General features: G+C 34.0%; 1 protein-coding gene across 4 annotated transcripts in view; it reads left to right on the top strand.

Moving 5' to 3' along the window:
* The first annotated feature begins 1,571 nt into the window (after positions 1–1,571).
* Positions 1,572–13,024, top strand: part of POSTN (periostin) — a 33,197-nt gene continuing 21,744 nt past the window's right edge. For all 4 annotated transcript variants that reach the window (XM_061171115.1, XM_061171117.1, XM_061171116.1 and 1 more), the window contains exons 1-7: positions 1,572–1,811; positions 3,110–3,208; positions 6,571–6,635; positions 8,339–8,496; positions 10,630–10,794; positions 11,229–11,375; positions 11,900–12,041. In XM_061171115.1, coding sequence (XP_061027098.1) covers positions 1,693–1,811; positions 3,110–3,208; positions 6,571–6,635; positions 8,339–8,496; positions 10,630–10,794; positions 11,229–11,375; positions 11,900–12,041 — 895 coding nt within the window. In that variant the 5' untranslated portion in view covers positions 1,572–1,692. The remainder of the gene's footprint in view (positions 1,812–3,109; positions 3,209–6,570; positions 6,636–8,338; positions 8,497–10,629; positions 10,795–11,228; positions 11,376–11,899; positions 12,042–13,024) is intronic.

Raw genomic sequence — 13,024 nt, forward strand, 5'->3', positions numbered from 1 at the left:
CTTATTTTCAAAAAACCTCTCCATTCTACTCAATAAGCAATTACTGACCACCTACTATTTGCGCAACATAAGAGTAATAGAAACCTATTGTATAAAGCAGAACAGTGACATACGAGCAAAGTTAGAGTAATTCCATTCAGAGAAATATAAGCGATCGATTAATTCTCTTCTTCCCGCAAGGGACCAGGGAAAGAATATAATTTACCCCTTACCATCTTTTCTCCAGCTCTCCTTTTGAATTGCTCTTTCATTTTCTATACCTTAACATCAAGATTTTCAAATTGAAAAGAAGCCTCTAAACATATTTTGGAATTTATTATTTCATTGTATGCTTTCTTACTAAACTAGCAGCAAATTGCAGAATTATTTTAGTGCCCCAAGACAAAATCCTATAACAAGCTTAATATAACTCTCCTGATACTTGGAATCCTCTCTGGCCTAATCCAGCCTTCCCTAAAAGACCTTCCAATTGGGCAACATGGAGTTTCAGTCTAAAATTTCTCTATATTGCCAGTGGGGAAACAACTCTGATGGGCCACTACAGCAGGAGCACTTTGCAACAAGACATATTTGAATTACACTTTCACTTTAGGATAGTGTGTAACTTATTTATCCAGGGAAACTCATTGTAGTTATTTAGCTAATTGTTGACATATCATGTGTGGAGTGGTGAGAGTGGATATTCCCTTGGCTAGGAATTGCACTGTGTAACATTAAGAGACTTTGGTTACTCTTGATAAAACAGAAGAAGAAGGATTCTGGCAATGCCACTGTTTCTTAATACGTGTTGCATTATTCTATTGCAGTTAGATTGGTAATACTTGTTTCCAACAGGGGATGCTTTTGTCCGGTGGTTACCAAGAGATGCGCTGTCAAGAAATGGTCAACATCATGCCCTGTATGTAATGAAAAAAACAAAATGACACATGTTTTTCTTTCCTGCTTTGCTTCAAAAGTTAGGGAAACTTACCAGAACCAGATTTATGTTAACTCTATCTATTCCTTGATATCTGAAAAGAGAAGTGAAATGGGAGGGATCCCCCCAGTTTACACATTGCAAGAAAAACGTGATCCCTCCTACATGTTTCATCAGCAAGTTAAAATTCTTGTCCCATACTCTGTGAAAGTTTATGTCCATTCAACATTTGTTTTTAATCAACAGCCATTGCTGCCTTGTGATTATCCAACTTAGATCTACCTTTGTTATCTGGTGAAAAATAATCTTTCAGTTCTGACGTGAACTGAATATGACAAGATGTGATAAGATCAAGTCATACTGTCCTTGAGCACAGGGACATGCACTCTGAAAGGGATGTATTACAGAATGATCCTTAAAATCTAAACAAAATCATTTCCCATAAAAACCCTCTAAATTACAAAAGAATAAAACAGAAATATGAACATGAAATGAGTCAGGTAGTAAAAATAAAGAGAAAGATAAATAATATAAACATAAAATAAATATCCTTTTGATAATGAGAAGAAAAAGAGGCTCAGTGTGCTCAGGAAACATAGCTGAAAAAGCAGATTCTAGCTGGCAACTTGAAGTTGCTGATGCCTTCTGGAGAGAGTTCAGATTCCCAGGTTGATACAGAGCTCCCTCCCAGAACTCTGCCATGTATATAAACTCTGAGCTCTCCAAAGCCCACTGCCAGTTCTCTTCGTGGACTAACTGCAACGGGGAGACTAGAGATGATTCCTCTCTTACCCATATTTTCTCTGTTCTTGCTCGTTGTGGTTAACCCTGCAAATGCCAATGGTCATTATGACAAGATCTTGGCTCACAGCCGTATCAGGGGCCGGGATCAGGGGTAAGTCAGTGGTTTGATTTTATAAACCTTCTTTTCCCTTAGCTTGTGGTATGTACAATTCTACATATAGTTCCTTATTTATACCTCAGGTTTTGTTTTTTGTTTTTTCTACTTATTACAATGTAACAAGAAAAAAGGAAAAAATGAGTATTCTGTGGTTGATGTATGTGTCTTAAACTTTAAGGATTACTGTCCAAAAAACTTGTGTATAATTGCTTTTTATGAAACATTGTAAGATTTTAATGTAATTAACAACATTTAACAGGGCATTTCTTTATGATTCAGTTTATTTGTGTTTTTATTTGATTCCAAATTTCTGGAATGAGGTTTTCAAGATGAAAGAATCTATTGTTGGAGACTCTCATTATGTAAACAGCTTTGAAATATCTCACATTATGTTAGGGAAAATTTCATTTATTATGAAAATTAAACAATAGGTAATGTAATCAGTTTCCTGAATTTTTTGAAGCATTTAAGAATGCTTTTAAATTTTGCATTCTGTACAATTTGCAAAAACTTGATTTCTTAGAATAAACTCAACTTAGCATTTTTAAAGTTATCAGACATAATTTAGTAACTTAACCAACCATTTATTATTAATTCTTGAAATGGATCTTGGCACTACATCCAATGTCTCAGAGAGATGTTTATAATGCTCCAAAGTTCCCTTGCCTCACAGAGCAAATAAGACTTCCTTCTTTTTAAGGGAGAAAAACACTTAAAATTTTGGCAGAGGATGTCTTAATCTAATTACTTCCAGGCAAAGCTATAAATTTTCCTTTGTGCAGCCATATTATTTAAGTTAATCTTAGCATTCATTTACTTCTGTGATTGCTTACCTAGAAAATTACAGAGTACAGTGTCCTTGGACTTAGTAAAACTTGTCTATTTCGCTGTCTGATCTGTCATTGTTCCAGAGCCCTAAGCCACCCCCAAACCCTAAATGAGCACATGTTTGGTTTAAAAGGGTCAGTGAATTACCTACTATTAAAAGTAATAAGACACGTTGTTTAATTCTATTAGGTTAACTTTTGAAACAATGGCATTTTACTCTCAGAGATGTATAATTTCCTCTCTCTCTCTGTCTCTCATAGACTTTAGTTTTTCCAATGATTCAGTAGGATTGGATCAGAAGGAGATTTGTGCTGACTAGAATCACATCTTTTTTTAGAATTGCATCTTTGATAATCGAATCCACATGTTAACTTTCTTCTTTTTTCTTTTTTTACTACCTGACATGTAGATATGAAAAACTAGTTGTCATTAGGACATTAACTTTCTTTCCTTCCATCTTCCAGCCCAAATGTCTGCGCCCTTCAACAGATTTTGGGCACCAAAAGGAAATACTTCAGCACTTGTAGGAACTGGTATCAAGGTGCCATCTGTGGAAAGAAAACGTAAGTGTCATTTTTTCCTTAATGTGCCAGTTCCAAAGACAACACCACAACGCCCATGACTTTCCTTGGACATACACACGATCTTCTCGAAAATACTCTCCAAAATTGTGAGCTTAAAAAAAATGGATCACATATGAATAAAGAAATTTTCCCTGAATTTCTCCCTCTACTAGTGGAACTCATGTTATTCCTGAATCTATGGCAATGGCCATGTGATCTGGTATAGAATCACTGACAGTTTGACTATGTCATTTCTACTCCTGGTTTGGCCTCTTTTATCTTAGGCAAGTCAATTAACCTCTTTTCCTCAGTTTCCTCATTTTATTTAAAAAAATGCCAGAAGAACAAATTGATCTGAAATACCAGGGTTTTCAGGTAAAAATTAATGTTTGCCTACAGTCATTTAGGAATTATATAAAGTACACCAGTTTACCCCACAGTTTTCATCAAAGCTTAAAGTTGGAAAGGACTTAAGTTTCATATCTTCATTTAATCCAGTCATTCCATCCCAAACTGCCAGATCCCCAGGGGTCCCCAAAGGTGATAATGGAAACCCACCACTATATTACTATTTCAATAGCCAAAAAGATGATTACTTTTCAACTTAGTTATATATTTCACTGATTCACCTAGAGTTGGAAAACATTTTTATTACTTGATAGCTTATTGGTTTAATCAATTAATAAATATTGGTAGAAGAAATATAATCCTAGACATATAAAGGCTGATAAGTACTCATGCGGTGCAGAGTCTTCATTTTAAGATGAAGGAGCTGAATTATAGATAAAAATTTAAAGATGTCATTCTCAGTCAATGAAACAGTAGAAATGGCTCCTGCCTGCTTCTTATTACTTTGGACCGCAACCTCAGTGAAGGACGACTTGAGAACCAGAATATCTGAAGCACATCATCATTAAATTTCAGTTACTCTAAATAGGTGGAAGGATTGGGGGATTGTTAAAACACATATTCTTAACTTAATAATATTGGTTACAAATACTAACTGTGGAATCACATAACATTTTGGAGTCTTGTTTCTTTGCCTGTGAAATGCAGATTTAATACTTGGAGAGTTTCTGAAGGTAAAATGAATGAACTCATGTGAAATTACTAAGTAACACTAACTCATAACATTAATCGTACTTAAATTTAAACTATTTTAAGCAAATTGGGTATATGCTGGTGTGAAAAGGAGGCGAGTGCAGATCCCTATTTAAAATGCATAGGGTTCTCTTTATTTTACTAAGAATCATGTATTCAAGGCATATAACCTTATCTGGACTGTGCCTCCCCATGGTAACCAAGACTAGGACCCCACAGGACATTGCTGCCCGTTCCCACATGTTGGCTTAACAGAGTTTTAAACGATGTTACTTTTTGACCTGGACGTTATTCTTATTAGTTTGCATAAATCTGCTAGACTTGTGGATCATTCACACAACTACAGTGTAAGTCAGTAGTTACAAGGATCCTGGCCATGAGTTAGGTCAGGCCCCAGTTGGGAACTCCAAAGCTCTGGATATTTCTCGCTTTCTTCTTTGTATTCTTGGTTACCACGAGGCCTATTTGGAAGGCACACTAACTACATAAGAAAGGACCTGCTCTCTGAAATATTTAGGGAAAATCTTTATTACACACTTCCTGGAAGTTAAGGAAGTCCGATACAATCTTACTTTAACCATCTAAATATATTAGCGATGCCAACGCTTGTACAAAGCTTATGCCAAGATTCTTTCTTGCTTTCCACTAAAAAAGAAAAAAAAATTCCTGCTTTGAAGCCTGGCTTTTTACCAGAAATATAACAATGTCTCCTTTGTTTAATTATATTAGCTTATTTCCCTTAACTTCATTTTCACAAACACATTAACATCTGTGCTCTGGAATAAATGTAAATGCTAGTTGCTAGTTTCAAACAACCAAAGGAATCAGTAACATTGACAGGAAGAATGCCTGATTTGCCATCTGTTGCAGTTGCTAAAATTTCCAAAGTCATCTTTAGGACTTTATGTATCAGTTGACAGAAATGTTTATCTTCTGTTTGAATAGCTGCTTTGGGGATTTGGGGGAGGTAACTGGGTCTAATGAAAAACAGGAAGTTTCCTAGGTTTAAGATATTCCCCACAATATATATTGGCTCAATAATATAGTATTTTGTAGACCTCCTTCAAAAAAATGTCAGTGACATTGTCAGTTGGCATTTCCATGAGATTTTAGATACTATTCAGAAAATGAAGATAAATTTCCCACTTACAGAAATATGCACAGTCATGATTTTTTTTTACTCTTATCTGTCCTACTGACAATATGGGAACTTTGAGTTTTGTGTAGCATAAATTTCCTGGAAAAACTACTTTTTTGTTGTCGCTGCTTTCAAAGCATTAACTCAGACAACTGTATTGTTCAAGTATCATCTGAAATTGCAATTGCCTGTTTTGGAATTCTATACCGTATAGTGCATTAATATTAGCATGTGTTATAGAAATTTTTGCTACTTTAGCAATTTCTTCTTCTATTTACTATTTTACATAAAGTATTATTAGTCCCGAACTAAAAATTATGTATCTCATTCTTATTGTTTATGATATATGCTAAAGCTAAAGTATAAGCAATTCTTAATCAATCCCTTGGCGTCCAAATATTCACATTTATTTTTATGGGTATCCATGTAAATAAAATTATTTCAGGGACCATATTTGCATAAGGCTCTCTTACAGTCTGTATACGTTTCCAATAACAACTATTCTTGAAATTATGTTAAAATTAGAGAACAGTTTGAAAATATAGTTTCCCACTTATCTCTATATTCTTATCTTTTAACTATCCTTAAGCCAATATTCCATGCCAGAAATTTTATTCTCATCTATAGTTTCATATTTTACTACCTATAAGTGAGTTAATAAATTTTTCTGATGTTCTTAGTTCCTAATAACCTTATACTAATAAACATTTACAGCTATTTATAGTTTGCAAAATTATTTCCAAAGCATTGTTTTATTTGAGATTCACAACTACCCATGAATAAGTATTTTAGCTACTACATTCATGTTAAGTAGTTGGGGAAACTGAGACTCAAATTTATTAAATGATTTGCTCAAGGTCACACATCAACTAAGTAGTGGAACTGGGAACCATACTCCATTCTTCTGGCTCAAGATCCTGGAATTTTTCCACCATGCCATGAGGCTATAGAGAGAAATCAAGCTAATAGAAATACCTTGATGTCATAAACAAACAAACAAAAAAACTGGATTTCTAAATTCTCAGTAAATCAAGGCAATAAGTAATATGTTTTGCTAAGTTTATGTCAAAATGTATCCTTTGTAGTTCTCCCATTTTAATATTAATTTTCTTCCAATGTATAGGACTGTGTTATATGAATGCTGCCCTGGTTATATGAGGATGGAAGGAATGAAAGGCTGCCCAGCAGGTAAAGTTTCAATTACTGAATTAAATGAGGAATTTGTCTTGTTTGAGGAAAAAGAGTTGAAGTAGCTTATAGCGAAGCCAATTGTGTGTTTGTGTGTGTGTGTGTGTGTGTGTATTTAGCACCATGATAAATCCAAGATATATCCCCCATATCTTGGTGTTAATCATGACTTTATCATGTTGATAAAGTATTAATATATACATCATATACACTAGATGCTGGACAACAGAAGCTTATTCTAAATTTAAATTAGTTCAACTTTCCTTCAAGAACAAAAATCCCCACTACAAAATCCCTTTCTTTGAACTTGTCTAGGAACATGGGCTGACTACTTGGCAAGGCATCATCTTCTCTGATTCAACAGCTCTGATTTTATAACGTTTCTCAGATTGAAAGTTAGTTTCCTGTAACTTGCCAACTAGAGAAAAATTAGTTCATCTATTTCCTCTTTGAAATGACAGCCATTCAGATAGTTAACACAAATCATCACACCCTTCCTCCAGCTACCCTCTCTTCCCCAACAGAATCTTCTCTTCTCTGGGCTCATGGCCCCCAGTTTGAATGTGATATAGACTTTGGAGTCCTTACTGTAATTGACAGCAACCCATGAAAGCCTCTAATCCAGTCATTTTTTTTCTTCTGATTGTGATCCAAGACTGGTGTCTACTATCTATGTGTGTCCAGGCAGCTGAGAAAATATTAAGACACATACCTCAGTTTGGGGCGTGTGGGCTCCTGAATTTTGGTTAATGTTATTGGTAACCATGTCATATCATTAACTCATGCTGAATTTTTAATTAATTAAAATTGATTACAGATCTTTTTTAAATGAATGCTGTCAAATCAAGTCTTCATTGGGATTTGTTTTTTTTTTAACTTAGGCGTGGGACTTAAATGGAACCCTGTGACATTTAACTGTTACGTTTGACTCATTTTTCCCATCCTGTTGGGGTGTTTTTAAATCCTGATTTTGTGATTTAATTTACTAATTGTGTACCTAGTCTTGATATATTCATAAAGGTAATAACCATTTCTCCTATGATATGATCCAAATCATACTAAATTTTAAATAAGACAGAGTCATAAAAAATAAGTTGGCTGCACCCAAGCTTCAGGCTGACATTTATATATTAATCTTTCTTCTGAAGTTCAGAAGATATATTCTAGAAGTATTAGATATTTTTATATATTTCCTTCCTGAAATTATGATGAAAAGAAGCAGGTCTACATATTTCTTTTAGGGACCCAAATCTATATAATTATACCCCTATACCTAACAGTATTATACTATTTAGGAGCTTTAAGCCAACATGAAAAAAAAAATTACCTTTGCCATTCTCAGTGAGAAGTGAGGAACTTTTGTTGTTTTCAGTGAAATAATCAAAGATACTTACTAATAATTAAAATTGAACCATATTGACATAGCAGATTTGACATGTAAATAGACTAAACATCAAAAAAGGATGATAAATGAAAATTCATTTTCCCTCAAGACCAAGAATATATGGAATGATATTTTTCAGTAGTACTTTATTATTTGACATTCAAAAGGCAACTTTCACATAAAATTGATGATTTATAGAACTGTATTGCTAAAATTATCATTTAATATATTGGGGGGCTTTGTGTAAAGGTTAAATTATTGTAAAATAACATTCTTGAAATTTTTTCCTAAGTACTTATTCATCTCTTGATTATTTCAGTTATGCCTATTGACCATGTTTATGGTACTCTGGGCATTGTGGGAGCCACCACCACGCAGCGTTATTCTGATGTCTCAAAACTGAGGGAAGAGATCGAAGGAAAGGGGTCATTCACTTACTTCGCACCAAGTAACGAGGCTTGGGACAACCTGGATTCTGTAATTCATTATTTTTATTAATATAAATTTTTTTTACTGTTACTGGTATACTTTAATTGATTTACTAACTTGGAAATAAATAGAAATTGTATATCTTTCTGTTGTACATATATGAGGATACATAAAAGGATGAGTTAATTGAGGGTAAGGAGGAAATCATTTTAATACATCCATAAATGGAATAACACCCCAGTAGGCTCATGGACTAATAAAGGCAAACTAATAGTGGATTGAACAAGCACTTTATCATTATTCTATTTTACTCCTTTCCTCTTCCCCTTTTGGTTGTGAAGAAATATAGGTAATTTTAAATGACATATCTCATAGAAAGGCAAGTTAAGAAGCCTAGTGGAATTTAAAATTTTTAATAAGCTATATTATACATATACTTATTATTTTAATTATATGTAAATATATATGGCTGTTCAGAGACTGACAGATTTATAAACGTGTGTGGATATTTAAATTGAAGGGTTGTAAACAATACATTTAATTTTCAGGCTTTTTTTGTGCATAATCTAATTTACAACACACTAAATTATGACAATATACAAATCTGTAAAACTGGTATAGAAATATATTCCTACTTTCTACTTGATATGAAGATGAACTGATAATTACTACTAGAGTCATACAATATTTAGTAAAACTTAGGCAGATTCTTCTAGATTTCCTCTTGCTGCATTAACTGTGAGGTTAATTGCTTGCATTATAGAACTTTCTCTCTTCTGGTTGTCTTTGACCACATCTCTAACCACCTTTCTGGTCCTTTCTGCAGACTCCTCTTCTTCCTTGCCTTAAGAATAGGTCTTATTAAGGTCTCTTCCAGGAACTATACTCTGCAGTTTAGATGTACTTCTGATGGCTTCAGCTTTCACTTTAATGCATAGAGCCATGGAATCTGTGTTTCTTGAATCCCAGGAGAATATTTCTAACATCTATCTTAATATTTCTCCTTGGATACACCATCTGTATCTTTAAACAAAACGTTATCTGAAACAGATGCCACTTTCTTTCTCCCCATCAACAACTGCTTTTCTGCTGTCTTTTTTCCATAATTGGCAGTACCAGTCTCAGAGTTAAAACTTGAAAATTATGTCATCCTTACTTTGCCTCTCTCCAGTTCTTAGAAACTACTGTTAGTCACCCATATCTCATTTTTCATCCTCATAATAGTCTCTTTTCTGCTATGCATTACCACCGGATTAACCTTCCTAAAGCCCAGGCTAATCATTTTATTCCAAGCCCACAAAAGCCTCAATGGCTCCCTATTGCCAGTTTAATGTACTCTTTACTTGGGCATTAAAGTCTTCTATGTTATGGTCCCATATACTTTTCTAAAATTTCTTTCTTAATATTATCTGAGAAACGTAAAGGCATACAATAACCACACTGGACAACTTCTGCTTTCCCAACGTTCACCCTGTGCCAGCAGCTGGACTTAGAATGATCATCACACCATCCCTACCCTGTCTACCTACCCTGCAAGACCTGTCTCCAAACCTGAATTGCCAGCCATCTTCATTTGACCTGGAAAGCATTTTTTTTCTCCTTCCGTCCTTTATCTTACTGTGTTTATTTTTGCCTGTTGCTATAGAATAAGTACCTCAAAGGTCGAGACTTCACCTTACTTATCATTGTATTTCTCATGACACCAAGTACAGTATGATATAGTGTGGTATTGGATAAATAAAAAGGTACAGGATGGTTGAATTCTTGAATTTGTTATAGAATAAACATAAAACGGTTATTAAAACTCTGATGTTGTATAAAAATATAATGCCATTTTTATTTTGTTTTCCACTCAAAGTACTTTAAATATCTGATAATTTCATATTCCCTAAGCCTTTACAGCAAGATCATCTCTTCATCAATACATTTATTAAAAATTTGGTTTTGTCTCTAAAAATGTCCAAGTGCTCTATAAGATCTGGAACCCTTTACTGAGTACCTCTACTTACAAAATTTCTTAATCAATTGAAATAGTATAATTTTAAGTTATTTATGTCAATTTGGTTTGACCGTCTGGGTAATTCAATGAGAAAATAACAAGAGAGTAGAAACAGTGTGATTATAAGATTTTTAATAATTAACTATAATAAAATAAACTTCTGTCATTTCAATTTTTCCTAGGATATCCGTAGAGGTTTGGAGAGCAATGTAAATGTTGAATTATTGAATGCTTTACATAGCCACATGGTTAATAAGAGAATGTTGACCAAGGACTTGAAAAACGGCATGATTATTTCTTCAATGTATAACAATTTGGGGCTCTTCATTAACCATTATTCTAATGGGGTAAGTTTCATTAATAAAAAGTACCTTTCTCAATAACATTGCCCTTAATTTTTTTCTATACCTTTTATATAAGGCTCACAGAAATAATAAAAAGTTAGTGAATATAATGTAAGTGCCATATCATGACTTTTCCTATGAAAGAAAGAGAGGAATAAAAGCAATAATTTAAACCAAAAAAATGTTTTTGCCTTGCATTTCTAGGTATGTTAAGTGTAACTGGACTTGGATTCTCAACTGGTTGCATTTTTTCCAGGTTTTTTTTTTTTTTGGACATAGTAATATGTAAGTCTTCACCCTCAGAATTTACATTCAGAATGTCAGTTCTTTCATGTTACATTTACCAGTAATCATGAAAAATAGGAAATGGGGGCTTGCAGCCTCAGTGGTCAACAGATAGCTGTGATTTCTAAAATTTGATTTTCTCAAATAATTAGGTTGTCACTGTTAACTGTGCTCGAATCATCCATGGGAACCAGATTGCAACAAATGGCGTTGTGCATGTCATTGACCGTGTCCTTACACAAATTGGTACCTCAATTCAGGACTTTATTGAAGCAGAAGATGACCTCTCATCTTTTAGAGTAAGTACAAGAAGTAATAGCAGATTGCCTTGGACCATTGAAATTCCTCCTCTTTCCCTGTCAGAATCTAAAGTAATTATAAAAAGCTATTAAATCTGGCAGACATGTAACCAATATATTTCTTGAAATGAAAAGGTTTTCATTTTATGCAGAAGAAATCATCTCCTTATATGAAATAATAATATTTATGTGGACATGATAGATAAAGAATGATTAGTTTCGTGACTGTAGTGTATTTAGTGCATTTAGAATGAATTCATCAATATTACGTTTACTGCTGTATATTGTTCAGTCACACAAGCATTGGCAGAATTCCCCATCTTACATACAGTTTGAGGAAAGTTCGAAAAGACATGGTTGTTTGTGCCAAAAGATAATATTTTAAGGATCTAACAAGAGTTACATCTCACTTCTATAGTTTTCTATATAATCAACTCCCTCATGTCCACCCAGACTGAGTGTATTGTAATTTTCTTCTGGATTTGCAAATGTGCCAGCCTCTGAAAAGCACATTTGTGTTTCAGGCAGCTGCCATCACATCTGATGTATTGGAGGCCCTTGGAAGAGATGGTCACTTCACACTCTTTGCTCCCACCAATGAAGCTTTTGAGAAACTTCCACGAGGGGTTCTAGAAAGGATCATGGGAGACAAAGTGGCTTCGGAAGGTACTTAACTGTCTCTCTCTAGGAGAAGCCTCTCAGAATTCCAAGAAAGGAAATGAAAAAGAGATTAAGGCCTGCCAGCATTATCACCTTTGATAAGCAAAGGCAAAGAAAAACTTTTATTCTGAGGTGGACTATAAAAATCTTAAAAAACAAAGCCCTTGAAAGAGTAGGCAAAGTAATTCAATAATTAATTTAATAATTAAATAATCAGGGTATCCTAAAGATCACATTCTTCTGCACTGCTTTCAAGTAACTAAGTAGCAGACGTTAAAAATAATTAGCAAGTGTTGAAAAGAAATATTAGATCATCAAACTTTAATACTGTATACATATTGTTCAATGCTTTTAGTTCTAAATTTACACTAAAGTTGAGTTGAGAAAATTGCATGGTTCTCTTTGGTCATTACCTATTGATACACAGAACTTGGCTTCTTTCCAGTCTCCTTTTTAGTTTCAACTAGATTTTACATTGTGACTAGCACATTTCGCTTACTCAGCCTACCCCAAATTGGCTTAACCAATTTATGATGAGATATTTTGGTGCAAATATAGACAGTTTAGGCACAGATCCCTTCAGAAGTCCTTCAAGAAATCATCTTTATTTTGGATATTTTCTAGATGTTGCCTTTAGGGTTGCCACAAACCTTCAATTTGTAAAAAACAAAAAACAAAAACCAAAAAACATAGTATCTGCAAAGCACAAAATAGTGAAGCTCAATGAAATGAAGTATGCCTGTACAGCTGTTCTGTCATGAGTAGCTGATGTAAGATACTGCTTGGGTGTTTGGAACAGGTATCACTAGCAAATAACTTTATAGGCCTTCTGAAAGGAGAAATTATTCTTGTGTTCCCATCGGAAATTCCTTTCTTATGATAGAGGGAACTTGATCTAACACATTTTCTAGAACTACACAAATAATTCCATACAGCTGATCTTCTTTTCTTCTTATTTCCTACTGAGCTGAGCTAATTTTATTGTAGAG

Source organism: Eubalaena glacialis, chromosome 16 (genome assembly GCF_028564815.1).
Source record: "Eubalaena glacialis isolate mEubGla1 chromosome 16, mEubGla1.1.hap2.+ XY, whole genome shotgun sequence".
Taxonomy (NCBI): domain Eukaryota; kingdom Metazoa; phylum Chordata; class Mammalia; order Artiodactyla; family Balaenidae; genus Eubalaena; species Eubalaena glacialis.